Source organism: Larus michahellis, chromosome 1 (assembly GCF_964199755.1).
Source record: "Larus michahellis chromosome 1, bLarMic1.1, whole genome shotgun sequence".
Classification (NCBI taxonomy): domain Eukaryota; kingdom Metazoa; phylum Chordata; class Aves; order Charadriiformes; family Laridae; genus Larus; species Larus michahellis.
The window spans coordinates 53,496,182-53,523,426 of record NC_133896.1 but is presented as its reverse complement, the minus strand read 5'-3'; the positions used below and the strand labels follow the sequence as shown (position 1 = coordinate 53,523,426).

The following is a 27,245-nucleotide window of genomic DNA, read 5'->3' as shown; positions in this document are numbered from 1 at the left end:
GCGCGGGGCTGGGGGGGGGGGGGGCAGTGGGGGGGGGTGCGTGTGTTAACGGCCGCTTTCCCGCTCCGCAGTTCCCGCCAGTGCTGAAGGCGGCGGTGGCGCTTTCGCTTCTCGCATCCCCCCGCTCTGCCCCATCGAGAGGGGCCGGCGGCAGCAGCAGCGGTATCTGCCGCGGCGCCAAGCAGCCAGCGGACGCGGGGTTATTACTCTGGCTCCGCCACAGACTCTCTTATGGCAGCCTCCTTCCCCAGCAGCCGGGATTTCAGCCCCCTCGCAGAAGGCTTTTTCGAAAAAAAAAAACAACACCAAAAACCCAACCAAAAACCCAACCTTACCTAAACATCCTGCGCCACTTCAAGTTCGATAAAGCCCTCCTTTTTTTTTTTTTAAGTACCCCTTATTTTTTATTTGTATTTTCCTATTACATCGTCACTTAGAGGAATCTATTCTGCCGTGTTTACCCTGCATCAACGAGAGATGACAAAAATGCCTGCGCCACTTCCATATGAAATCTCTATGGGACTAATGAAAAGATACTTTTCTCTACACCCTTTTACTGCCGCTGTGTGTGGTGTGATAGATTTCATCAAACATCGTCTTCTAAATGTCATGCAGAAACAGACTAATCCCTATGGAGACCTCCAAGTAAACAAGCTGCTCTGGCTTGCGGCCAAGTCGTGTGAGAAGGGCACCTAATGTTTAAAGGGGACGACATTTTATTAGAAAAGGTATAAAGTGCCTCGGAATAAGGCTGCTATTGTAAAAAACAACCCGGCTTATTTCATATCAGAAAGACAGGAAAAAAAAAAAAACCAACACCCTAAGCACTACCATGCATATTTATTTGCACTTAAAAAGTAGATAGTTATCTAAAATGAGGAAGGAAAGCTTTAATAGCTTTAAGAGCTGATAAGGTGCTTAATTCTTTTTATATACCTGCCTACTGAACTGTCACGGTAGGTCACACGCAAGACAATCAAAATCATACCCTGTACTTCACATGAGAAACGTTGTCTCTGCTAAATGCTACATCCTAGTCTGGGAACTAAAGCGGTGCTAAATATAAGTACCACTCACCGAAGAAAATCAGCGTGAACGACTCTTTTAGTGAAAGTGTGGGTGGCTCTTAAAAGAGCCTTTTGGGTTAAAAACTGACGGGTCCGAGACGCTCTACTTGGAGCTGGTGTACTTGGTGACAGCCTTGGTGCCCTCGGAGACGGCATGCTTGGCCAGCTCGCCGGGCAGCAGGAGCCGCACGGCCGTCTGGATCTCCCGCGAGGTGATGGTGGAGCGCTTGTTGTAGTGCGCCAGGCGCGAGGCCTCGCCGGCGATGCGCTCGAAGATGTCGTTGACGAAGGAGTTCATGATGCCCATGGCCTTGGACGAGATGCCCGTGTCGGGGTGCACCTGCTTCAGCACCTTGTACACGTAGATGGAGTAGCTCTCCTTCCTTGTCTTTCTACGTTTCTTGTCACCCTTCTTCTGCGTCTTGGTAACAGCTTTCTTGGAGCCCTTCTTCGGAGCAGGAGCGGATTTGGCTGGTTCCGGCATTTTACCAGAGTGTCACTACCTGTCTAGCACAGGAACGACGTAAATACAATAGCGGCGACACCCGTATTTATAGGGGCGGTATGCAAATGAGATGACTCAAGGCTTCTCTTGCCTATTGGACAATAAGGGATGTTGATGTCAAACCACCCAGTGCCTTCAATTGGTCGCTCTTTCATCTGCCTTCCTATTGGTTAACTTCACAATCGCAGCCTCCGCCAATCACAAGTCCCACCGAGCCCTAGCAGGAAGGGATAAAAAGGCAGGGTGGCAGCTCCGCCGGCATTTCTCCTGTTATTGTGGCTTTTTATATCTTTAGTGTCGGTTTTTATTTTGTACTTTGTTTTTCATCTTTTAAAGTTCATCTGCGACATGTCTGGCCGCGGGAAGCAGGGCGGGAAGGCGCGGGCCAAGGCCAAGTCGCGCTCGTCGCGGGCCGGGCTGCAGTTCCCCGTGGGCCGCGTGCACCGTCTGCTGCGCAAGGGCAACTACGCGGAGCGGGTGGGCGCCGGCGCGCCGGTGTACCTGGCGGCCGTGCTGGAGTACCTGACGGCCGAGATCCTGGAGCTGGCGGGCAACGCGGCCCGCGACAACAAGAAGACGCGCATCATCCCCCGCCACCTGCAGCTGGCCATCCGCAACGACGAGGAGCTCAACAAGCTGCTGGGCAAGGTGACGATCGCGCAGGGCGGGGTGCTGCCCAACATCCAGGCCGTGCTGCTGCCCAAGAAGACCGACAGCCACAAGGCTAAAGCCAAGTAAAAAAAAATCTTACCAACCGACAACCCAAAGGCTCTTTTCAGAGCCACCCACATGTTCCCAGAAAGAGCAGGAGCACTCGAGCCTCCAAGTACTCACTTCTCCAGTGTGTTTTGATATATCTGGAAACTGTTGAGGGAAGGTTCCTGAAGTACAAAAGTGTATGTATTTTTAACTTTATTTTCCTCGTCAGCATAGTTGCCTGCATTTATCTTTTTTATAGGAAGTTAAAGTATTTATGTAAAGGCTTCTCAGTTTCACTTTTTTGGAAAAAAGTCAATAAAAAGCTGTAGCTTACGGTTGATGACATCAGTCACCGCAGCACAGTGGATGGAGAGGAGATGAGAACACAGCAAGGGGTAGTGGGGCGTCTCTGCTCCTCGCTCCGTGGTTCTAGCGGGGGAAAGCACCGTGAACCCCAGCAGAGGAGGGGGTGGGCTGGGAAGGGGGCGGGGTTTCTGTGCCCACCCGCGGCGAGGGGCGGGGCCGCCGCCCACCAATCCAGGGGAAGCGCGCTGTTTTCAAAAGCGGGTCCGGTTTCGCGCGTGGAAAGGGGGACTTTAAGCGCCTTGTGCGTGGTGGCTGCTTTTTGTTTTCTGCCTCATGAAGTTATTTTCTGGGCTTGTTTGCAATTTACGTCTTCCAGGCATTATTGATAGAGTTATAAGTGTTCCCGTAATTCAGCCAGTGCTGTTTCCCAAGGACAGTGTCAGCTATTCCGAGTACGTGGTGGGGGCGGCGGCGGTGGTGATGATGGAAATCATCAGGGAGGATCATGTTTTGAAACAAAACAGGCTTAAGTGTACTTTTCCATAGCGTTCGCGTTCCTACTGAAGCTCTACTGACAGTCACATACAACATATACTTGCTTGCCAGGGATCATCATGTACCAGTCTGGACTCGAACTGATTTTTCAGTTCATTCTTTTTCATTCTGATAGCGTGCCTGGCGTTTAAGAGCGCTGTAGGGTTTATCCGCAAAATTTTCCTTTCCTTTTACAGTATGGTCTCCTGGGTGCTGCCTCCCTGGGCTTGGCAGCGCCCTTTGGTGCCGCCTCCTCGGGGCTCTCGGCCGCGGGCGGCTGCCGGCTTGTTAGGGCTCTTCACCTCTGCCTTGGCCTTTTTGAGCGTGGGAGCTCCTTGGGCTCCGTGGAGGCAGTCACGGCCTCGGAGACCAGCTCGGTGATGGTGGGGCCCGCGGGCTTTGGAGCCGCCCGCGGCCTCCGCCTTCGGCTTCTTGGAGGTCGGGGCTGGAGCGATTGGCAGTTTTGGACGTGATCAGAGACAGCTTTGAACAAGGGGGGCTGGGAGGGTGTCAGGGTGACACAAATCAAGATAATCAGCGAGAGTATTTTTAGGGAGGAGCCTCTCCGACGTTGATGTATCGGGGAGTCCGCCCCGCTCAAAGCTGGCAAAGGCTCCTGTCCCCTCTGCATTTCCTCGGAACTGTTGAAATAGTTAGGTTTTTCTTCCACTGTGAGGGACACTGTATTCCTTCCGTTGTTAGGCACATATAAGTAAAACAGAGTTTTATCTCTTCTCCACATTCTTCACGCGGAAAAAAAACAAAAGGGTCAGAAGGAGAGCCAGGAATGCATTGCCGGGGGTTGGGTGCCTCCCAGTGAGGCTGCCTGAGGGCAGGGGTGGGTGTTTTTTCTTTGTTCTTTAAAAGTGCCCCTTGAGAAATAAAGCAAGGAAAACCGTACTGCATTTTGCAGTGTTCTCCCTCAGGAGGCAGAGGAGTGAGTCATTGTGGCAATGTGTTAATCGAAAATGCTTTTCAAGGAGAGGGAGGTAACACAGGAATTCCCGGTTGAAGTGTTGCTTGGAAACAAGATGAGAATCACGGGACTTGTTTTAAACGGTACTTGCTTCTTACACAATTTTCAAGTCGGTGGGGTTTTTTTGGTTGTGTTTTTCTTTTTTTTTCCTCCGAAATAGGTAGTACTTTTTTTTTTCCTCCTTTTCATAAGCCCTGTCTTGTTGAAAGAAATTGCATTAGATATTAATCATTTACCATTCAGAGTTGAATTTTAAAACTATATTAACTGCAGGACTTATTAGTAGCCTGCTGAAACTTGAGGCTAGAACTAGATTTAAAACACTTGAGGATTATTTTTTTTCTTTGTTTAATAATCTCAGTTTCTTGAAAAAATCACCTTGTGCTGGTGGATATTCGGGGGGGGGGGTGTGGGGTGTGGAAATTGCGTCGATCTGAAGCACAGCGCTCGTTCGCAGAAGGTCCTGATTGGGCCATTTGAAAAATCCTGTATTTTGAAACAGAGGCCTCCCGGGTTTCATTTTTGCCCTCGGAAACACGCTGTGAGGAGGGAGCGTTTCTCTCTTTTTCAAGAGGAATGCTCACACTGAAGTGCCTGAGAAGGAAGTATCTCTGTTCTGCTTCTCTTGGAAATTAGGAAAGATGTTGTTTGTTGTTTTTTTTTTTTTTTTCCCCCATTGAGATTTGAAAAATCACTTGAAAACACAAGTATTCTAACATTTTTTATTTTTTTTTCAAATGAGATATGGGTAGATTTAAATCTAAAGTATTTTTTTTCTATTATCTTCTTCACTATAAGCTAGTTACATTCAGTAATGGTAGTTCATTAAATTTACCATTTCTAGATGTGTTTCCCCCTTGCATATAAGTGCATATAGCTTGGTTTCTTTTCATAGCAGTGACTACTGTTCTCTTTACCACCAATATTATCACAGTGTTCTTAAAGATGTTTTTATTAGTACCAGCAAACTGAGGAGTTCTGTATAACAAATCCTCTTCTTCTTCAGTTAAAATATGACTGGAATATTTTCCTGCAGTTACTGCATATAGTTCCTCTTCCTTGTTTCTTCTAACCAGCCATCCATATGTAATGTAGAATGGCAATATATTTTTCTACCTCATGTCACTATGTTTGTTACAAATGAACACATCTTGTCTGCATACCATAGTTAAACAAAAGTCCTATGTATACTAAAATAGACAGGAGAAGTGGAGTATAACACCTATTAACTTGTGTGACAGGTGGGACAAAGTTTTCTTTAAGAACAAGTATCTTATTTCAGTTCAGATGCTGAATTTCTAATTAATCCCTATCCTTCCCCAAAATTATTTCCAACTATTCTGCCTAAATTTTCCAACAGATTTCTACATAAAGGAGGAAGGGTTTAGATTTAAGAACAGTACATCACAGATGCTGGTGGTCATGAAAAGAAACAAAAACCATTTAGTGTCATAGATGACCTAAACTACTTTTCACCTTTAAGTCCACACTTAAGCCTTTAACTACTAGCTATGGCATAGGTAGTACAATCTCTCAGATAGTCTGGCTTTAAATAATGTTATTCGACCTGTAGTTACTTCATAGTTCTCTGTTTTTTTCCATAAAGCACTAGAAGATAATATGCAAGGTGATATACTAAAAGAAAAACAAAAACAACCCAAACAAAAAGCAAACAAAGAAACAAAAAACCCATCCACACAACAACACCAGTGCTCACCTGCAGAAACATTCCCAAGTATACAGACAGACAAGTAAAACATAGTGAAGTAATAATAAACATTGACACTAATGTCAATTCCTTGAATGTCTTTGCATCTTCACAGATTCTCTTCACATATTACTGTGGCACAACTGAGTAACGCGGGGGGTGGGGGGGAAGGATCGATGCGTTTGGGGGAAGCCCCCCAACACCGCACACGGGCCGCAGCTGCCGGGGAGGGGCGACCCCGGGGCGATCCCAAGCACCGCCCGGGGCCGCTGCAGCAATTTCTGACCAATCCTGCATGGAAAGGAGCTTCCTTCCCTTCCTCCTTCTCCTCCTCACCCTCCCTTCCCCTCTCCCTCCCTGCCGTTCCCTTCTCCGCCGCAGATGTTATTTTGATTCCTCAGACTTCACCGCTGAGAGAGCAACAGACCATCCTGCTTGGCTAAACTCTTTCTATAAGGAGTCCGTGATCATCAGAGCATTTCCCCCCTTGTCCATTCTGCCCTAGAAAACTTGCTGCATGACTGTGTGGTACCGAAACGCCACCATACTCGCTAGGCTGATGCGGACAAACCTTTCTCCTCTGCAGATGGCAATTCTATATATCACCTCTTTAAGCATTGGATTATTTCAAGTCTCTACACTTTGCATGTGAACGATATGGCTCTTGACATGTGGGGAGGGATTTCAAATAGAAGCCAAGTCCTTCCCTCATCCTACAGGCGCTGCAGCTTTTTTCTGCCAAGGAATTTCCTCTATTGCCTCCCCAAGTAGTCTGTGAGATAATCATGAAAATAACTACACAAACCAGGACACTAAGTAACTTGTAATCCCTTAAAAAAAAAAGTTAATGAATAGGAGATTGGGGGCGGTGGCATTTGTTTTGGGGGGTTGTTTGATGGAGATTTTCTTGACCTTATGAGAAAAACAAAACTGATCCTCAGTGTGTGAGCTGACAGAGGCACGACGCAGGAACAACCACAAAACCATGGATTAAATGCAAAGAACTAATTTAATCTTGATACCTCACAGATCAGGGAATCTCTGAAGCAACACCTGGGCAGAAGCATGCAAGCAGAGGACGCAGGCACTGCAGAGCAAGAGAGAGTCCTTACTAGCAAGAGAGGCCTTGTTAGCAACAGAGTGAGAGCGCAAGAGCTCAGACTTACTGTTCTCACCTGTATTTCAAGGATTCAGGCGTGGTTTTCCACTGTGCTTTGATCTTCTTCAACTGCAGGGCAGGAATCTTGGGCATGTTCGATAAGGTGCCCTTGAGTCTATCACAGGCCTACGTTATCTAAGTGTAGATGTTCTACTTGTCAAGCATATAAGACTAAACAACAGTTAGTGTGATGTGTTTTTTCCAGCACCCCACTTGCAAGTCACTTGAGCATGTTTACAGTCCTCCTCGCTGATCTTCTCTTACTTTCCCACACTCAACAAGTGAATGTAATTGAATGGCAGTTGGTACCTCCAGGGATCAGTGTAGAAGTCTTTAAGAGACAAGAACTATTTAACAGCAGTGTCAAAAAATGCTCAGTTACGCAAGCAGCTGTGCTCTCCAGAATTCATGTCTATAGAGGAGAGAGATGGCTCCATCCTCACCTTTTCACTCATCATCTTCCTCTCTTCTCTAGCATTTTGAAAAATGCTATAGAGATTAGGAGTCTGTCTACTTCACAAAGCCACCTGTGGTGATATTTAGGCAGCTCTCCTTGCCTCATTAACCTTTTGGTTGGTAACTAATTTTATAATTAGATTGGACCTCACTAAATTTGATAGACTTAGCCACTGACCTTATAGATAGTAAAGAAGATAAGTAAGAACATCTTCACCTAGTAGTTATCTCTGCTCTGAAAGCATCCTAGTATCCTCAGTAGGGAAGGCATTTTAAACCTTTAATCATTTTATCACCTTTCTCAGAACTTTCTTTTCCAGTTGCACTACATCTTTTTTTTTTTATTTAGAGGCCAGAAATATGCACAGTACTCAAGGTGCAACTATTTCACACAGTGCTACAAAGATACAATATCCTCTCTTTTGTTCTCCATGTGTCTTGTGGTGATTCTTGGCATTCATATTATTTTCATTTTGGTACTTCTAACCATTGAAAAAAATTATGTATTTATTTATTTATTATTTTCTGTTGTGGAAGTATCTTTTTATTAGGATCAACCTGGAGGTTTCAGTGAAGGTGGAAGATGGTGGTGAGACAGTTCTGAAGACTGAGTTAGGGTCAGGAGGACAGGCAGTGAAACTGAAAACTATGGTCAAAAGAAAGTGATGAATAAATGAGAATAGTGAAGTTTATTTTCAGTTAATGACATACGAAATGCTTAAAGTTTGGAGAGCCTCAAGACATCTATGCCATAAACTGTCTTCAGTTTCCTGACAGATGGCCTTGTGCAGAGCTGTAAGTTGGTGACCTGGGCAGAGATTGACAGGTTGGAGTCTCCATATGAGTAGGATGCACAGAGCATTAACTTTTCTTGTGCTTTAATTAAGAAATTTGTGGCATAACTTACAAAATAATTTCATGGAATTGGACAACTTCTGTAATATTTTCATCATGGCAATTGCCACTCTAGGCAAAAATCTATCTCCACGCTTATCTGGATTTCACATTTCCTGTGATTATGCTTTGAGAACACTTAGATTTCCCTGAGAAAATTCCCTCACAAATTTCTCACATAAGTAAAATAGCACTTTTACCGCAAGCGTCTGCTTTAGGAGGTGAAGCAAATCTCTACCTCCAAATAACAACATTTCTATCACAATACTTTGGGATGGTTTAAAAAATACACCACAGAGACTTTCTATGTTGATATTAATTCTCCTATTGAACTGAAAACACATGGTGGCAGATCTACTGAGACATCAGCAAGCAGCTTCTTCAAATAACTAAGCAGTTTTCCTCAAAACGCCAAAGAAAAGTAGGTCACTGAAGAGAAAACAAATTTTGAAATTCACATTATTCACCAGCCTCCTCAAGGGGACAGTTATCTTCTCGGAAGGCCAGGAATATTAGCAGGAATGGCAGGATGGGAGATTGAAAGCTGATGCAGAAGGGAAGAGCGCTGCGATCTGCTATGACATACCTAGAATGGGAAGAGGAATAGAATTATTTCCTCGCTCCTTCACTCTGGTGTGCCCTGGCTGCCTTCCCACACCACAGGAGACAGCTCAAGACTCTTCCAACTAATGCTGCTTGATCAGGAAGAGCAAAACAGAGCTTTCCACCCTCCCCATACTGTCTTGAGTAATGAGAAAAGATGAGTTGTAAAAAAAAATAATAAATGATTAATGGGTGGTTCATATATTCACTTGTTTGTTCTTAGTAACAATATCCATGTAAACGAACCACCAAGAGTGAAGGATGAACACTGGCAACAAAATATGAGACCAAGGTGTTACATTAGGAAATGAACTGTTACCCCAGAATTCAATCAATGCAAATTGCTCAGTGCTCCTTCCTTCTTTTCCAGAATATAGAAAGGTTTGAGCTCCTGTAAACAGGCTGTAGGCCCCTCCTTTTGGTTTAATTTTGTCTATTTTTCAGAAGTTCCCCCCTTCAATAGTTCCACTTCAATAATAATTGAAGTTCCACTTCAATAGTATACACAATGTTATTTTATATCTACAGCTGCCAGTGAAAAGTTTAGAAAGATACCACACACCTGCATTATGCTAAAATAAAACCAAGAAAACTAAACTATTGTTTGGTGTGGAAAAGATAAAATTGGGTAAGCGTAACTTGGCTTTAACAATCATGAAATATAGAATAATATTTCCTCAAATAACCCAAGCACACTGTAATAGAGATCTGTTCTATCTGCCTGTACATTGCTATCATATCTATAAAGATTCTGTGCAAAATCGGTCATAGTAAAAATTCATGCTTCAGACCATCTGCAGTTTTTATCACTTTTGAAGTTAAGATATTGCTTCGGTCAGGAACAAATCACACTGTTAGCTGTTTCAGTTCTTCAGCTGGGTTGTTACTCTTAAGAAGTAACAGACCTCAGATAAGGATGAAAAGTTGATTATTTAAGGAAGTCTAATATAAAGAGGATCAAGACAGTATGACGCAAAAATAAGCAAAGGTTAAATTTCACCGGGAAAAAAAAATTAACCGCACAACAAATACCACAAAAAGAGATCTAGTGAACTAAAAAGCAGCAAGGAATGGATGCTAAAAGAGATTGCAACTTTTTGACGAAGTGCAAATCAACACTAGGGATGGGAGGCGAATAGGGCAACTTGCAAGGCAGAGTACCTATTCCCACTAAACTACATAAAGAGAATTAAATTGTTAAAGTGGATAATCTACAAGAATATTAACACCTACACAATTGAAGTCATTAGGTGAAATGAAAGCAAAGCTCTAGAAAAGATGTGCAAAAACTTGCATGATTAAAAACAAATACGCCAGATGAAAAGGGCAAAATAATTCTTCCAGCAGCTCTGAAGAGAACAAAAGGGGTCTTTTGAACCTAGACAAACAGAGGGGAAAATCACACTAATCACTATCATGGAAAAGGCGTATGATATTAATTAAATACTGAGAGAAGTAATAGGCAGGGTAGAATACACTCTATAGTTATGCAGAAGCTTCACTGAGCTCTCTGTTGTATTCGATTCATGCTTGTCCTGGTTTGAGCAACACAGGACTAACATCTTCTAATGCTTGGGAAAACTGCACTTTTAGAAAGCTAGTGTCTGAATTTGTGAAAATATTTACTTTGTAGCCAGCTAGGCTGTGTGGGATTCAAGGTCTCTGTGTTTTCGAGCCTTGCCAGGTGCAGGGGTGAGGAGGAGCAAGGCCCGGGCACTCGACCCAAGCTGGCCGACTTGATTATTCCACACAATGAATGCCACATTCAATATAAGTTAGAAAGTCTGGTGTGTAGTTTCTCTCTCCCTTGATGGCAGTGGTCCTGAGAACCTTTTGCCCTGCTGCCAGACCCCTGAGCCCTTCCCTCCCTCCCAAAGCCGTAGTGCTTGCAATGTCCGACATTTGCTGTCCAGTGCTGGGAGTGCACAGCTCCCTGCTGATAGAATGGGCTGAATATAATCCTTGTATATTTTTTATTGGTATCGGGATCAATACTGGTCCTTTAATATTATTATTAATTATTTAGTCTTATTCTATTAAATCTATTTATATTTCAAACCCTTGTGTTTCCTTATTTTCTCCAATTCCCCTTCCCAAATGGGGAGGGGTCATCAGGTGAGAGAATAATTGTTTAAACGACAAAAAGTTGTTATGAGTTTCTCAAACCATAACAATGCTGTAACCTGTAAACATGGGAGAAAAAAAGGCTGCATATCAATTCATTTTTCGTCCTCAAACACTAAGTGAACTGATAAACAGTTTGAGAAGACATAGTGATTCTAACATAAACCGAGGAGCTTCATCTGTGCCAATAGCACCATCAAGGTTGGTATGCAAAGATAAATATGCTATTTCTGTACAACTAAATCAGGAGATATTATTAAAGGCTAGTATCAACACTACAAAACTGGCTATCTATACATGAAAATAGACACGTCAAAATGGTCTCCAAACATAAACCGAATTACCGAGCATACATATTAGAAGGCTACAGAGAGCAAGGAAAAAAAATAATCCCAAAACAATCCCCAAAGCAGCAAAGTAAGAGAAAATTCTTTCAAGACAAAGGGATGACAAAGGACAAATAATGGGAAAAAAAAAAAAAAAAAAAAAAGAGTGACAGCTCAAAGGGAAAGGGCTGTGAAATTACCAAGCAAAAACTTTTCAGAACCAGGAAACAGTATAGTAATGGGGACCCACTAGGAAACAGGGAAAAAATAGGGAGGATCAAACAAAATGACAAATACTTGACGAACCAAACACAAAAAAAACACCAAAACCTGTGTCTTGCAGAGATGTAACTAACCAGGGAAAAAATCATGACAAGAAAAAGATGGTAAATAGCAAATGTTTGGAATAGAATTTATTTGATACCCCTTCAAGCGCTAAGTAAAAATGCCCTCAAATATATATTTACTGTAAATTTAAATGCTAAACAAGACAGGAAAAGTAAAACACTCTGTCCACGCAAGGTTTGAGGGCTTTCTACACGGGTCGTGCCTCCAGGAGGCACCGCAGCAGCTCCCGCGGACTCGTGGTGCCGAGAGAGACCCTCAGCAAAGCCCGGCATCTTCTCCTGGAACGATAAAGCCGCTAAATCAGGACACGGGAACCGCTCAAGGCTCCAAAGATATTCCTACGGGAAGGGGCTCAGCCAAGGGGACCATTCCCCCACCGTGACCTCCCCTAAGCCGAAAACACCGACCGACCAGAAGGCCACAACGGCGGCCCTGGAGATCACCCCACTCCCCATCCCGTCCCCGTTGGAGCCCTTTGTGGAAGTGGCGGGAAATGGCGGCGGCGGCGCGCGAGCAGGGCGGGGCGGGCCCGCGCGCCGGCGGGAAGCAGCACTCGCGGCCCCGCCGCCCCCATTGGCTGGATTTTGCTGCAGACCCGCGCCCGCGCACCACCCGACCCCACGCATCGTGTCGCCGTCCCCCCCCGCGCCCCGCAACGGGCACCCGGCGCCGCAGCGACGGGGCCGGGACGTGCGCAGTGAGACGAAGGGTGCCCCCTGCGGGGCAGCGCCTCCCGCCGTGCTCAGCCCCAGCCGGCGGCGGGGCCGGCGGCCTCCCGGGGCCGGGGACGAGACTGGCACGGGGCCGACCGCCCGCCCCCGCCCCCCATCGGAGGCGATGGCGCGAACGGCCCTGCCCTCAGGGGGAAGGGCGCGCAGAAGAGCCCGCCCTGGCCCTGCCCCGTCGCAGTCCTCAAACAGGTCGGACCCAGGGCAATATACACCGGCGCGGGCGGCCCTTCCCGCCACACGGTGTTGGGGTCGATCAGAGCGGAAGCATGTCTGGCAGAGGCAAGGGCGGGAAGGGGCTCGGCAAAGGGGGTGCTAAACGCCACCGTAAGGTGCTGCGCGACAACATCCAGGGCATCACTAAGCCGGCCATCCGCCGCCTGGCTCGGCGCGGCGGCGTCAAGCGCATCTCGGGGCTCATCTACGAGGAGACGCGCGGCGTTCTCAAGGTCTTTCTGGAGAACGTGATCCGCGACGCCGTCACCTACACCGAGCACGCCAAGAGGAAGACGGTCACGGCCATGGACGTGGTGTACGCTCTCAAGCGACAGGGGCGCACCCTCTATGGCTTTGGCGGCTAAGCTCTGATTCCTGGGATAGGTCACGATTTTAAAAACACAAAGGCTCTTTTCAGAGCCACCCACAAATTTCAAAGAAAGAGCCGTAATCGCTATTAGTTCCTTGCATGCGTCTTGTTTTCAAAGTTGCGATAAAATTACAATGGGGGGTTCCGGGGCGGGATACTGGTGTTGGTCTTTTGCTGTTGCTGCTCAGAGTCCCCGCTACCCCCAGTGCCTCTCTCAAGCCTCTGTTAAGCAACAGGCGAGTTTCAAATCGGCAAAAAACGATGAGCCTCCATTGCTCATTGGGAAAAATACCGGGGGAGCCACTCCTAGGGATCTACTCGTGGGGTTCCCTGGGCTCGAGAGAAAAGCATTCAGGTTAGGAAAGATAGGTACGTCTTTCATTCCCCTCCCACCGCATGCTTACCCATTCTCCTTCCCCTCTTTGTCCCCCGTCATACACCTTCCCTGTCCTGCTTCGAACCGGGAATGGAAGGGAATTTGCCCGCAAGGAAACCGGGATGCCGAGCACAAAGCCCTATAGCGAGAGCCGCTCCCCGGCCACCGGCTTCAGAGCAGCGCCCGCAAACAGGAAGCTCATGAAATGGCGGCACGCTCGTCCCGGCCGCTCGGGGGCGGGACAAAGCGGGAAGGCGCAGGAATGAGAAACAGCCCAGAGCGCTCGTAGCGCCCCAGGGACGGCGGCAGAAAGAGGCTGCGAGCCCTCTGCCAGAACGCCTGCCCTTACTCCGCCTCCCCCTGCTGAAAGGCTGCCCGTTCTCTGGATGCCGCTCTCGGCCACACTCCCGTTACCCTGAGCGGGCAGCTTTAAACAGGGAACCTCGGAACTGCCAACACACAGAGGCCGAGGAAGGGGCGGGGCGGGGCGGCGCGGGGGAAAGAGAGGTACCCCACGCTTCCTTCAGCCCAAACCTCCCTGCTGTCCCAAAAACGGCGCTGCCTCGAGCACGGAAAACAGCGCTCGGCACAGGCCGCCCGCGCCTGCTCCATAAAAAACAGAGACACAGCTCTCTCCCCTGGCCATGTGGTGGCTCTTAAAAGAGCCTTTGGGTTTGGTCGTGGCGGGGCAGGAGCCGCAGCTCAGGCGCGCTCGCCGCGGATGCGTCGGGCCAGCTGGATGTCCTTGGGCATGATGGTGACACGCTTGGCGTGGATGGCGCAGAGGTTGGTGTCCTCGAAGAGCCCCACCAGGTAGGCCTCGCTGGCCTCCTGCAGCGCCATGACGGCCGAGCTCTGGAAGCGCAGGTCGGTCTTGAAGTCCTGCGCGATCTCGCGCACCAGGCGCTGGAAGGGCAGCTTGCGGATCAGCAGCTCCGTCGACTTCTGGTAGCGCCGGATCTCGCGCAGCGCCACCGTGCCGGGCCGGTAGCGGTGCGGCTTCTTCACGCCGCCCGTGGCCGGCGCGCTCTTGCGGGCCGCCTTGGTGGCCAGCTGCTTGCGGGGCGCCTTCCCGCCTGTCGACTTACGCGCTGTCTGCTTTGTGCGCGCCATTCTAGTTCCCTGCGTCTACTCGTCAGAGAAAGAAAGCGATGAGCCCCGCGGCTCCTATTTACAGGGAATGGCGACCCCGCCTTCCCGCCTCTGATTGGTCGAAAAAGCCAGGAATTTAATTGGTTAGTTCGAAACACCCTGTGAGCAGGGCGGTAGGTGAAGGTGCCCCGAGCCTCAGCCCTTTCCAAAACAGGGTACTGTCCTTTGTTTTTCCTTTTTTTTTCTTTTATCTCCAGAAGATCTGAAAGCGTTTTAAAGTTTTATTTCTCTAGTGTCTACTTCTCTTATTTGTTTTTTTTTTTTTTTTTTTTTTTTTACTGAGTTGTTTGTGAGTTTTAATGGTGCTTATAGGGTCTATGTTATGTGACAATGTGTACCGCTTTAGTTGCTAAAAAGCACTCTAATAGGTCAATTTTGGATTCAAATTCAAATTGTTGTCAAAGTATTTTATTTTTCCAGAAATACTTCCCTAAAGTAACCTAGTACAATAAAGTATAAATGAACGGGTTTTTACGTACTTAGATTTTACTAATTAGACCAAAAAAACCCAAACATATATATCCTTCTGTAAACCTTACCCGTTTGCTATCAGAGTCTTTCTGCGGGTTGTATGAGAAGTACATTGATGAAGGAAATAATTAATAAAGACAAGTTGTAAAAAAAAACAGCTTCCGAGAAAGCGGAAGATTAAAAGATTAAGTCTGTGATTTAACTACTGAAGTACACGTTTCAGCACAGAGGGGGTTAACGCGGGATTTTCAAATTAGCCCAATGAGATCGGCTCTTTCCATCAGCCAATGAGCAGCCAAAGCTCGGATATAAAAAGGAGTCGCTGTCGGTTGAGCTTAACAAATTTCTGTTGTTAGTTCTAAGCTACTAAGAGTCGGAGGAGTATACCGATGGCGCGTACGAAGCAGACAGCGCGTAAGTCGACAGGCGGGAAGGCGCCCCGCAAGCAGCTGGCCACCAAGGCGGCCCGCAAGAGCGCGCCGGCCACGGGCGGCGTGAAGAAGCCGCACCGCTACCGGCCCGGCACGGTGGCGCTGCGCGAGATCCGGCGCTACCAGAAGTCGACGGAGCTGCTGATCCGCAAGCTGCCCTTCCAGCGCCTGGTGCGCGAGATCGCGCAGGACTTCAAGACCGACCTGCGCTTCCAGAGCTCGGCCGTCATGGCGCTGCAGGAGGCCAGCGAGGCCTACCTGGTGGGGCTCTTCGAGGACACCAACCTCTGCGCCATCCACGCCAAGCGTGTCACCATCATGCCCAAGGACATCCAGCTGGCCCGACGCATCCGCGGCGAGCGCGCCTGAGCTGCGGCTCCTGCCCCGCCACGACCAAACCCAAAGGCTCTTTTAAGAGCCACCACATGGCCAGGGGAGAGAGCTGTGTCTCTGTTTTTTATGGAGCAGGCGCGGGCGGCCTGTGCCGAGCGCTGTTTTCCGTGCTCGAGGCAGCGCCGTTTTTGGGACAGCAGGGAGGTTTGGGCTGAAGGAAGCGTGGGGTACCTCTCTTTCCCCCGCGCCGCCCCGCCCCGCCCCTTCCTCGGCCTCTGTGTGTTGGCAGTTCCGAGGTTCCCTGTTTAAAGCTGCCCGCTCAGGGTAACGGGAGTGTGGCCGAGAGCGGCATCCAGAGAACGGGCAGCCTTTCAGCAGGGGGAGGCGGAGTAAGGGCAGGCGTTCTGGCAGAGGGCTCGCAGCCTCTTTCTGCCGCCGTCCCTGGGGCGCTACGAGCGCTCTGGGCTGTTTCTCATTCCTGCGCCTTCCCGCTTTGTCCCGCCCCCGAGCGGCCGGGACGAGCGTGCCGCCATTTCATGAGCTTCCTGTTTGCGGGCGCTGCTCTGAAGCCGGTGGCCGGGGAGCGGCTCTCGCTATAGGGCTTTGTGCTCGGCATCCCGGTTTCCTTGCGGGCAAATTCCCTTCCATTCCCGGTTCGAAGCAGGACAGGGAAGGTGTATGACGGGGGACAAAGAGGGGAAGGAGAATGGGTAAGCATGCGGTGGGAGGGGAATGAAAGACGTACCTATCTTTCCTAACCTGAATGCTTTTCTCTCGAGCCCAGGGAACCCCACGAGTAGATCCCTAGGAGTGGCTCCCCCGGTATTTTTCCCAATGAGCAATGGAGGCTCATCGTTTTTTGCCGATTTGAAACTCGCCTGTTGCTTAACAGAGGCTTGAGAGAGGCACTGGGGGTAGCGGGGACTCTGAGCAGCAACAGCAAAAGACCAACACCAGTATCCCGCCCCGGAACCCCCCATTGTAATTTTATCGCAACTTTGAAAACAAGACGCATGCAAGGAACTAATAGCGATTACGGCTCTTTCTTTGAAATTTGTGGGTGGCTCTGAAAAGAGCCTTTGTGTTTTTAAAATCGTGACCTATCCCAGGAATCAGAGCTTAGCCGCCAAAGCCATAGAGGGTGCGCCCCTGTCGCTTGAGAGCGTACACCACGTCCATGGCTGTGACCGTCTTCCTCTTGGCGTGCTCGGTGTAGGTGACGGCGTCGCGGATCACGTTCTCCAGAAAGACCTTGAGAACGCCGCGCGTCTCCTCGTAGATGAGCCCCGAGATGCGCTTGACGCCGCCGCGCCGAGCCAGGCGGCGGATGGCCGGCTTAGTGATGCCCTGGATGTTGTCGCGCAGCACCTTACGGTGGCGTTTAGCACCCCCTTTGCCGAGCCCCTTCCCGCCCTTGCCTCTGCCAGACATGCTTCCGCTCTGATCGACCCCAACACCGTGTGGCGGGAAGGGCCGCCCGCGCCGGTGTATATTGCCCTGGGTCCGACCTGTTTGAGGACTGCGACGGGGCAGGGCCAGGGCGGGCTCTTCTGCGCGCCCTTCCCCCTGAGGGCAGGGCCGTTCGCGCCATCGCCTCCGATGGGGGGCGGGGGCGGGCGGTCGGCCCCGTGCCAGTCTCGTCCCCGGCCCCGGGAGGCCGCCGGCCCCGCCGCCGGCTGGGGCTGAGCACGGCGGGAGGCGCTGCCCCGCAGGGGGCACCCTTCGTCTCACTGCGCACGTCCCGGCCCCGTCGCTGCGGCGCCGGGTGCCCGTTGCGGGGCGCGGGGGGGGACGGCGACACGATGCGTGGGGTCGGGTGGTGCGCGGGCGCGGGTCTGCAGCAAAATCCAGCCAATGGGGGCGGCGGAGCCGCGAGTGCTGCTTCCCGCCCGCGCGCCGCCATTTCCGTGCGCTTCCACAAAGGGCTCCAACGGGGATCGGGATGGAGAGGGAGATGGGCGGGCGCGGTGGTGTCTGTGCTCGGGTAAATCCACTGTGTCATAGCGAGTGCTGAGTAACGCGATTAATGCGTTTTATTTTTATTTGTTTCATGGAGACACGTTCCCTTTTTGTAGGCGTTTTAAGTCAGTTGCACGTCCCGGGTCTCCTAACTGCGTGATCACGCGGCTTTTTTTGTGTTTATGGGACTGAGGTGCTGTTGAAGGAACTGATCTATTTATCTTGTTAGTGTATGCATGAAAAAAAAACCTAGATTGCTTCTAAAAATTTGGTGTGTTTCTCATTTTCACTGTCCTACCCTTCATTGATAAGTAATATCTCAAAGCATTCCTTTTGCTGTTTTTTTTCTTCCCTTTTTTGGACACAAAACATAACATTTGTCTAAGTTGTAGTTCTACATCTGCTCTTAGAGGGAAGAAAACATCATTTTAATGGATTGCCTCCTCTTAATCATGTTTAGTAATCTCAAGTTTCCAAATGTCATTTTATTTCAGAAAATGGACGGCAACTTTCTCTCCCCTCCCCCCCCTCCCCTTTATGCTTTACTTTCATCTGGTGGCTTTTCCAGTACATTTATTTTATGCTTACTCTTTCTGTAATTAGTTATAAGTCTTCAGCTGATAATGACAGCAATTTACAAAGCTAGAAAACTTGCAGGTATAGATGGCCGTCTGCAGCATTTAATACAATTGTGTTTAATATTCCAGTCTTGTTGTCTAAAAGATTTACAGTAGCTACTCATAACCTTAAAACCAGACGTCTCACATGTGATTCTTGGATGCATCACGCACTTTAGAATTTTTCCAAAATAATCAGAACCGCTAGACAGCTGCGTTTCATCATCAATGCATTTGTAATAACCCCTAATTCTATGTGCTACGATCTTGTTGTTCTGTAACTTCTCGTGAGAATTACCATTGGTTCTTTTCTCTGTATTACCACAGTGGAATACACCAGACCAAAATTAAATGACATTTAGAAACCAATCTAAATCTCTAACATTTGTCCTACTACTATTAAAATTTTGTATTTTTGTCTCTGCTTCTTTGTTTTGGTTAATTTTTTCTGTTTGTTTGCTTTTCAGGAGCTTTTGGCATTGCCAAAGTGTACTCTGTAAGCCCAAAATAATGCACAGGTGTCTGACTTTCCCTCATTAGACAAGCAGCGCTCCAGCACTTCTGGTTGAAGAGGCTGCAGAAGGTGGGATACAGCAGAAGGCCAAGGTACTACTAAAAAATCCCATTTTTTCCCTTGAAACCCATTTAAGCAATAAGCATAGACAGAAAAGGATTATCTTTCTGACTTGAGATTTCAGAATAAGAAAGGGCATTTTCCAGAAAAATCCATGCAGAGCTCACACGGGAGCTGTAGTGGCAAAACACTAACAGCAGATTTGCCTTTATGTCTTCCCGTTGCCTCATAGAAACTTCCAGATGGTGCAATTACCTGAGCAGGAGAAAGCTGCCAGCTTGCAGCACAATGTGTTCACATGCAGGAAATACCCCAATGAGGGGAAAAAGAGAGTCCCACAGTTCATACTGTTTGGTAACCTGCAGTAGGCTGGTGACTCCTTCAAACTCTGACATCCTTGAGTTGTTCTTGAAGCCTTTTCTCTGTTCCCTCCCATCAGACTTAGGTTTCCTGACTCTGAAGGATTATTTCTTTTGGATACTCCAAAGCCTCGGTCAGACACTGGGAACTCCACTGTTATTGAAGTGACTGGATGTCAATAAATTGCCATCTATTTCCTTTACTGACAATGAGGTTTTTTAGGCTGTTGAGAGAAATATGAGTGTCTAGATTCCTTTTCCATATACCTTGTCTAAACAGTGCAATAAACTCAGCTCATCTGGCATCACTGATAAGGTTTCCACAATCAGTTCTTTCCAAGAATGTGTGTTCCCTTTATAAATATCTTCTAACCCTCTCCCTACTCCCCTCCCCAATTATTTTGCCTTCATCACTCTCCAGTTGTACCCCCTTGTGAAGGGGCACCACGCACAACCACACTACATCAGGAACAACTGGCCTTCAGTTATTATTCAGCTGCTGGTTTTGCAGGGGCAGGTTGTGTTTTGAGGTTTTTTTAACAGATTTTTTTTATCTGGAAGGCTAAAAACAAGCAGTAGTTGTTCAAGTTCACAGTAGCCACCTTTCCTCAATGGAGGCTCTAACGTGGATTTCTTTCTACTCCGTAGCTGATTTTTATAAAACTTGTTAGAACTGAGAATCTCCGAGACCTGAATCAACTGCCATTTTTGTTGGAACTGATCAACAGACTTGAAAGGATTAACATGGGGAGGGAGGTGTTTGCAGAAGCTGGGTTTGTTTGGTGGCAAAAAAAAAACAACAACAAAAAACCAAACCAGCCTGGTAAGGTGAGAGGTCTTTTTATCGCTTGCCCAGAATGTCTCTTACTGTCCCTACAAATCTGCCTGAAGAATTAGTTTTGTTGTGATTTTAGCAGTCTCGCTCACCTTAAGCAACATTTACCCATGCCGGATGGGTTCCTTGTGTAGGCCCGTGCCATCCATCTCCTCTGATACCAACAAAGTCTAGATTTTGAATGGCCCTTAAGGGGTCCAAAAGGAAATAGCATCATTATAGCACTGGCTATATCATACCAAGTTATCCAGTCCTAGCATCATTCAACAAAAAAATTAACTTGATTGCTTTCAAAGCGGATCATAGGGCTCTCATTTACCAATTAATGAATTTATAATTGTAACTTATAATGTGGCCACACATAATTTTAATTTTTAAAAAAATCATGGTTACCCCTTTTCTAAACATACAGATTAATACTATATTAAAGAACATTTCCCCATCACATATTAAGAAAAAAAACACAAACAACAAAACTATGCCAGAATTCTTAATATCATTAATCATGTTAGACTATTTAAACAATTATATTTTCTTCTTGAACAATTAAGTCAACTTAACAAGAAAACAGCCAGAATTTCTGATTCACAATAAATTCAAAATTCAGTTTGAAATCCACGATTCACCTGTATTACCAGGAATATCTTGCTTTAACTTAAACAAATTCATCCAACATTTATTACATCCCAAAAGAAGTCCACATTCTTTCAACTTAGACATTAAATCAGAACCTCCATCTCACTTACAGTGCTGAAAAACAAGCCGTGTTCTGCGGGCCGGAAGAATTAATTTCAAACACAATACTAAGAAAGCTTAGTGTTCCGTATCTTACTGCTCCATATCTTTTCTGGTTGCATTTTTTTCCCTTTTACACATAACTCGTGGCTGTTACATGCAGTATGCAGGTACACGTTTTGAAGGGGAAAAAAAGAAAAAGAAGAGTAGCAAAACCCCTTGTAATTTCCTCTATATTTTTTTTTTCCTAGAGAAATTACCGATAACGACATTTTGTACGTGCAGATCCGCCCGAGCTGCAGGGGACAGAGGGGCCCGGATGCTGCGGGGTGACCCCGGGGGCCGGAGAGCAGGGGACGAGCTTCACCACCGCGCCGTGCGATTGAAAGTGTTCGTTGTGATTGGCTGGTTGGATTCGAATTATTAACCAATGCGAGCGTGGGATTTAAAATGGGCCAATTACAAAGCCGTTCGTACGAGGCCGGACGTCAGCGGCCCCGTTACCCAATAGAAGCGCTGATAGCGGAGGCCAGAAATTTGCATAAGGCCCCTATAAATAGGGGAGTAATCGCATTAGCAGGTATTCCGGTGCTGCTGAGCCACCAGAGACTTCTCATCATGCCTGAGCCGGCCAAGTCCGCTCCCGCGCCCAAGAAGGGCTCCAAGAAAGCGGTGACCAAGACGCAGAAGAAGGGCGACAAGAAGCGCAAGAAGAGCCGCAAGGAGAGCTACTCCATCTACGTGTACAAGGTGCTGAAGCAGGTGCACCCCGACACGGGCATCTCGTCCAAGGCCATGGGCATCATGAACTCGTTCGTCAACGACATCTTCGAGCGCATCGCCGGCGAGGCCTCGCGCCTGGCGCACTACAACAAGCGCTCCACCATCACCTCGCGGGAGATCCAGACGGCCGTGCGGCTCCTGCTGCCCGGCGAGCTGGCCAAGCACGCCGTCTCCGAGGGCACCAAGGCTGTCACCAAGTACACCAGCTCCAAGTAGAGCGTCTTGGACCCGTCAGTTTTTAACCCAAAAGGCTCTTTTAAGAGCCACCAATTTTTTCATGTGGAAGAGCTGAATTACTGGGGTTTTTTCTTTGGAAGGTATGTGTGTAGCCTGTTTATTTTCATATCACTGGAAAGTTAAGTATTTCTCTTTTCAGGTAGCTGAAATGCAATCACTTAATTTTTGTGCTGCGTGCTCCTAGTTAGCAGCCCGTACTTGGTATGTGGAGTTATAGTTGGTTGTTTAAAACTTGTTTCTGGGTATGCGGTATTAGCTCTAGACTTGATCTATGTCTAAAAAGCAGCGGCAACTTTGTCTTGTTTTACCAGCTGTCCGTTTTCAGAACTCGGAAGTCCCACGGGCGTAAGGTAGGTCGTTATTTATTTTATTTTCTAAGCGGTTTAATGCCTTTTACTGGATAGGTCCGGTAGAAAATGCCGGCTGCTATTCAGAACTCGCTCTCTGTGCCATATATCTGCAACATAAAAAGTTTATTTCTGCCTCTTTCAGTAACTAATAAATACTCTGAAAGCAGTTTCTGAAGTGAGCCTTCTAGTTGTGCTTGTAGCTTTCTTTCTGGTTGGGGTGGGCTTTTTTTTCCTCGATAACGTTTCAGTACCCCCCCACCCCTCCTCCAATACCACCGCTTTCTTCAGTGAAATAATGTCCCTACTCGATTGAAAATAGTGATTTTTTTCTTTACAGAAAAGTTTTCTGGTTTAAAACACCAACAACAAACTTGCGTTAGGAGTTGGTTCTCTTTTTAAAAAAAAAAAAAATATATATATATAAAAATGACAAACAGGGACGCGGATGTGGGGGCGGCCGGTGCTGCGCAGGGCACGCGGGGCGGAGGGGGCTGGCAGTATTGGAGCGTGGGTCCGCAGATCTTCCTACCCCGCCGCGCTGTTGCGAAAGTCGAGTTCCGTCCGCCGAAGCTGCGCTGCCGGGGGGAGCTGCCCTCTGCGGGGACAAAGGCGGAGCCGGGGCGCGGCACACGCAGCTTTTCCCCATTCCCGATCCGTCCGTGCTCCCCCCACCGCCACCTCCGGGGAAGGGGAAGGAGGGGCCGCCGCGGAGCCTCGAAAGGGAGGGGGAGGAGTCACCGCCCCGAGGGGCGGGGCCTGGAGGGCTGGGCTGGGCTGGGTGGGCGGAATGGACCAATCCCGGACCAGCGCGGGACTTTTAAACTGGGCCGGGAGCCGCTCCCCTGGCTCAGGGGTCGCCGCCGCCGCCTCCCGCAGCCGCTCTCGGCTGCGCCGGTCATTAACGAGAGGGGCGGAGTAAGCGTCGGGCTCCCGAATTGCACGTAGGAAAAACGTTTCCCCTTTAAGGAAGGCCCGTGGCTGCCCGGCAGGCCGCACGGAACGCGCACGTTTTGAACATGGTAACTTTCGTCATTCCGGTATAAAATCCTACTAAAATCTGTGCAGGATTTGGTCTGGCTGCTGCGATTTACTATAGTGTTCCAGCTCCTTTTAAGAGAAAGTGGGTGGCTCTTAAAAGAGCCTTTGGGTTTATTTAAATGAGGAGACTCTATAGTTTTTTCTCAGACGTTTCACTTCTTTTTGGGCGCCGCCTTCTTTGCCTTGGCCGCTTTCGGCTTGGCTGCCTTGGGCTTGGCTGCCTTGGGCTTTACTGCCTTTGCCTTGGCCGGGCTCTTTGCTGCCTTTTTGGGGCGGCCTGCTTTGGCTGCTTTCTTGGGGCTCTTGGCTGCTTTCTTGGCCGCGGTAGCAGCCGGCTTCTTGGCTTTCTTGGGGCTCTTCTTCACGGCTGCAGCTTTCTTGGGCTTCTTGGCGGCACTGGCGGGCTTCTTAGCCGCTGGCTTCTTGGGCTTAGCCGCTGGCTTTTTCTTGGTTGCTTTCTCCTTTGTCTCACCAGGTTTCTTGTTCAGTTTGAAAGACCCGGAGGCGCCGGTGCCCTTAGTCTGCACCAGAGTGCCCTTGCTGACGAGGCTCTTGAGCCCCAGCTTGATGCGGCTGTTGTTCTTCTCCACATCGTAGCCGCCGGCGGCCAGCGCCTTCTTGAGCGCGGCGAGGGAGAGCCCCTTGCGCTCCTTGGAGGCGGAGACGGCCTTGGTGATCAGCTCGGTGACGCTGGGGCCGGCGGGTTTGCGGGCTTTGGAGCCGCCCGCCGCTTTCTTCGGCTTCTTGGCGGCGGCCTTGGCACCGGGCGCAGAGACAGCGGGAGCGGCAACAGGCGCGGTCTCCGACATGGTGGCAGCCGTTCGTCCACGGATCGGGGGGAACCACTGGGCCTGTACCAAGTCGGCGGCCTCGTATTTATAGAGCGGAGCCGCGCGGTGATTGGTGCGTTGCAGCGCCCGCCCCGCTGCACGGCAGAAAGGTCTCTTCTCCCCGCTCATTTTGTGTTTCTTAGGAGCCGAAAAAGCCCGTTTTTATCCGAATTTCCGCCCCCGAGCTCCCCCCGGGTGGCAGCGGCGTGGAAAAGACAGATTGTTGTTCCCCTGGGCGAAGTTTCCCTTCGAAGAGGCAAAGGGTGAGTTAAAAAAGAGGCGATAAACCCCGAGTCCTGGACCTGGGCAGACCTCGGGAGGCAGAAACTTTTGTTTTTCCTTCTAAATAAAATCCGCGACGTGGGCAACTAAATCTCCAAAGTAATTAATTAGTATTCTTTAAAGGGTCTTCTCTTAATCTGAACTGAAAACCGGGGATTTGAATGGATATTTTAATCGCAAATTGATTTCAAAGAGGAGGAAGTAACACAGGCTCATCTCGAGCACTGAATATGGATTAGAAATTAGCTTCTCTGTCCAAAATCCTTTACCCCTTTCAAAATAATTAAAATAAATTAAATTAGTGCATCATGCGACAAGGCCAGAGGCAGATTAAAGTCCTGCGAAGGGCTGTTTGTGCCCCAGAGGAGAGGACTTTTTGCAGCATAGCAGCTTGGACTGTGTTGCTCAGTGAGCACAATACAGACATGGTTCCCTAGCGCTCGGCTACAGAAATCTTTATTTTCCTAATAAATTAGGCGACATAAGAACTTAACACGGCCAGTTTTTGTTACCACTTTTAATTAGTACCCCGTCGCTCTATAATTGAGCGTTGTTTTTATACAGTTTGATCGGTGAAAATCTGAGTCATCGTTGTCTAAGGAGACACCACTGCAACTGATTTTTCCATACTTCTGCACAATAAAACTTGCACAAGTTATCAGTTCGGGCTCCCCTTTCACAGCAGATTGCAAAATATTCAGTTTTTTTACTGTTCAGTGACCGATTCTTGCATTGGAAGTGATATTAAAATTAACTTATCCAGCTGATGTATCTGCTATGCTAAAATGACTGGCTGCTAGCAAAAGGTGGACATTCTTCATCTGCACTTTATCAAGACCACACTTCAACAAATTAAAAATAAACGCATTTTATTTTTCATAACACAGAGAATTAAAACAAGTATTCTCTGACATCTTCATTGTTGCCTACAACCCTTTTGTTTGCCAAAGGCCTGTCAGGTGTTTGTTACCGCTTGTGGCTGTAACTGGAGGTCAAACTAAAATTTAGTACAATGTTATGATTCAAATAATTTATGTTTGTGAATGCATAATTATTAAAATGTGTTTATTGACCGATAAGCCCTGATTTTCTGGCTTTATTTCAACATTACGGTAACATTCAGCACTATATATATGTATATAAGGTAAAAAATCAGAACTGGCAACGCTCCATTTTACCTCAAATCTCCTGCCATTTCCAATTTCTCTCCAGCCCAGTCAGCCTTCGGACAGGACACGGGCACGGCCGCTCAGATGAAGCCACGAGAAAACTGTGTTAAAAATTAATAATTCAGAATGCTTCTTGTTACGAGAAAAAAAAAAAGACAACTTCTCTAGGTCAAAAGGTTGTTTGGGGGCTTAGGGCGTGGTGGTGGTTGTTTTTAAAGACATCGGTGGGTTACCTCCACTTCACGCAGGGCTGAGCCGACACAGGCGGGGCCAGGGGGGAGTGAGGGAAAGGTGTGGGGGCTGGGGGCTACCTCCTGGAGTAGCCTCCGGCTCTGTGTGCTTCTCATCCCACACGGAGCGAAACGATTCCTTCTATATGGAAGAAACCTCATTTTTAGTACGTATTAATCAGCAATTAATGGGCTTTTTTACCAATATTGAAGTCGAACTGTTTAAAAAAATCTTTAAAAATATCCAATTTTTCTTGGCTTTTTTTAACGCTAAAACCAGAAACATCTGATTTTTAACAGAAAAAACAACAGGTTCTCTTGGCTGTCTTTGGGTATTTTTAGGATCTGCAGCTCCTTTTATGAGGAAGTGGGTGGCTCTAAAAAGAGCCTTTAGGTTACTTTTGAGATACGAGCGCTCCCACAGGTCTGCTTCACTTGCTTTTGGCCTTGTGACTCTCGGTCTTCTTGGGCAGCAGCACGGCCTGGATGTTGGGCAGCACCCCGCCCTGCGCGATCGTCACCTTGCCCAGCAGCTTGTTGAGCTCCTCGTCGTTGCGGATGGCCAGCTGCAGGTGGCGGGGGATGATGCGCGTCTTCTTGTTGTCGCGGGCCGCGTTGCCCGCCAGCTCCAGGATCTCGGCCGTCAGGTACTCCAGCACGGCCGCCAGGTACACCGGCGCGCCGGCGCCCACCCGCTCCGCGTAGTTGCCCTTGCGCAGCAGACGGTGCACGCGGCCCACGGGGAACTGCAGCCCGGCCCGCGACGAGCGCGACTTGGCCTTGGCCCGCGCCTTCCCGCCCTGCTTCCCGCGGCCAGACATAGCACCCGACGCTCTTCCGCAGCCGCCACCCACCGAACACCGACGAGACACGCGCGTCGCACCGCCTCTGCGCCCGGCCCCCTTTTATAGCTTCCCCGCGCGCCCCGGCCCGCTTTGCGATTGGCTGCGGAGCGCTCGCCCTCGCGCCGACCAATGGCGCTGCGGATCCAAATCCACCCAATGGGGGAGCGGGCGGCTGGCCCCGCCCTGCGGCTGTCCCGCCTAGCAGCGGGGGTGTAGGGAAGAGCACGGGACGGGCGCTCCCGGCGCAGCGGCGTTGTGGGGGGGGACGGGGTACAACCCGCCGCCCCTCGGCTCCGATTGTGGCTCGTTTCGGCCGAACAGCCCCCGCCGCGGCTGCCCCCGTCCCCGGGACGTGCTCCAGAACTCCGTCCTACAGGGAAACGTGTTCCCGCGGGCCTGAGGAGAGCAGCGGTGTGCAGCGGCCTCCCAGGAACAGGGGGAGCCTCTGCTAGTGCGGTGGCTGTCGTTTTAGAAATGGTCCTGTATTTAGAACCTCGGAAATGCTACTACAGGATTTCCTTTTTTGAAAAATTATTATTATTACAAAATAGACACGTTCCTTTTTGTAGGGACATCTGCCACCCAGCAGATGGTATGTGCAGAAACCAGGCAGGAACTTC

At 48.7% G+C, this 27,245-nt stretch overlaps 9 protein-coding genes across 9 annotated transcripts; 4 read left to right on the top strand and 5 right to left on the bottom strand.

Annotated features, from left to right (window-relative positions):
* Window positions 1–62: 62 nt before the first annotated feature.
* On the bottom strand, window positions 63–1,586 carry LOC141739434 (histone H2B 8). Its single transcript, XM_074576671.1, has one exon. The coding sequence runs from the start codon at window positions 1,549–1,551 to the stop codon at window positions 1,171–1,173; it is 381 nt and encodes a 126-aa protein (XP_074432772.1). The 5' UTR covers window positions 1,552–1,586; the 3' UTR covers window positions 63–1,170.
* Window positions 1,587–1,866: 280 nt separating this feature from the next.
* Window positions 1,867–2,379, top strand: LOC141737724 (histone H2A-IV). The gene has a single exon (XM_074572672.1). The coding sequence runs from the start codon at window positions 1,921–1,923 to the stop codon at window positions 2,308–2,310; it is 390 nt and encodes a 129-aa protein (XP_074428773.1). The 5' UTR covers window positions 1,867–1,920; the 3' UTR covers window positions 2,311–2,379.
* Window positions 2,380–12,689: 10,310 nt separating this feature from the next.
* On the top strand, window positions 12,690–13,913 carry LOC141737723 (histone H4). The gene has a single exon (XM_074572670.1). The coding sequence runs from the start codon at window positions 12,703–12,705 to the stop codon at window positions 13,012–13,014; it is 312 nt and encodes a 103-aa protein (XP_074428771.1). The 5' UTR covers window positions 12,690–12,702; the 3' UTR covers window positions 13,015–13,913.
* A 53-nt stretch (window positions 13,914–13,966) lies between these two features.
* On the bottom strand, window positions 13,967–14,518 carry LOC141737722 (histone H3). The gene has a single exon (XM_074572669.1). The coding sequence runs from the start codon at window positions 14,506–14,508 to the stop codon at window positions 14,098–14,100; it is 411 nt and encodes a 136-aa protein (XP_074428770.1). The 5' UTR covers window positions 14,509–14,518; the 3' UTR covers window positions 13,967–14,097.
* An 889-nt stretch (window positions 14,519–15,407) lies between these two features.
* LOC141739422 (histone H3) lies at window positions 15,408–15,949 on the top strand. Its single transcript, XM_074576632.1, has one exon. It carries the CDS (start codon window positions 15,408–15,410, stop codon window positions 15,816–15,818), a length of 411 nt encoding a protein of 136 aa, XP_074432733.1. The 3' UTR covers window positions 15,819–15,949.
* Window positions 15,950–16,002: 53 nt separating this feature from the next.
* LOC141739417 (histone H2B 1/2/3/4/6-like) lies at window positions 16,003–22,957 on the top strand. Its single transcript, XM_074576618.1, has 3 exons — window positions 16,003–16,492; window positions 18,826–18,964; window positions 21,113–22,957. Exon 3 carries the CDS (start codon window positions 21,312–21,314, stop codon window positions 21,858–21,860), a length of 549 nt encoding a protein of 182 aa, XP_074432719.1. The 5' UTR covers window positions 16,003–16,492; window positions 18,826–18,964; window positions 21,113–21,311; the 3' UTR covers window positions 21,861–22,957.
* LOC141739428 (histone H4) lies at window positions 16,480–17,226 on the bottom strand. The gene has a single exon (XM_074576646.1). The coding sequence runs from the start codon at window positions 17,211–17,213 to the stop codon at window positions 16,902–16,904; it is 312 nt and encodes a 103-aa protein (XP_074432747.1). The 5' UTR covers window positions 17,214–17,226; the 3' UTR covers window positions 16,480–16,901.
* Window positions 22,958–23,026: 69 nt separating the features above from the next.
* On the bottom strand, window positions 23,027–25,743 carry LOC141739415 (histone H1). Its single transcript, XM_074576604.1, has one exon. It carries the CDS (start codon window positions 24,226–24,228, stop codon window positions 23,422–23,424), a length of 807 nt encoding a protein of 268 aa, XP_074432705.1. The 5' UTR covers window positions 24,229–25,743; the 3' UTR covers window positions 23,027–23,421.
* Window positions 25,744–25,977: 234 nt separating this feature from the next.
* Window positions 25,978–26,618, bottom strand: LOC141739407 (histone H2A type 2-C). The gene has a single exon (XM_074576591.1). It carries the CDS (start codon window positions 26,599–26,601, stop codon window positions 26,212–26,214), a length of 390 nt encoding a protein of 129 aa, XP_074432692.1. The 5' UTR covers window positions 26,602–26,618; the 3' UTR covers window positions 25,978–26,211.
* Between the last annotated feature and the right edge of the window lie 627 nt (window positions 26,619–27,245).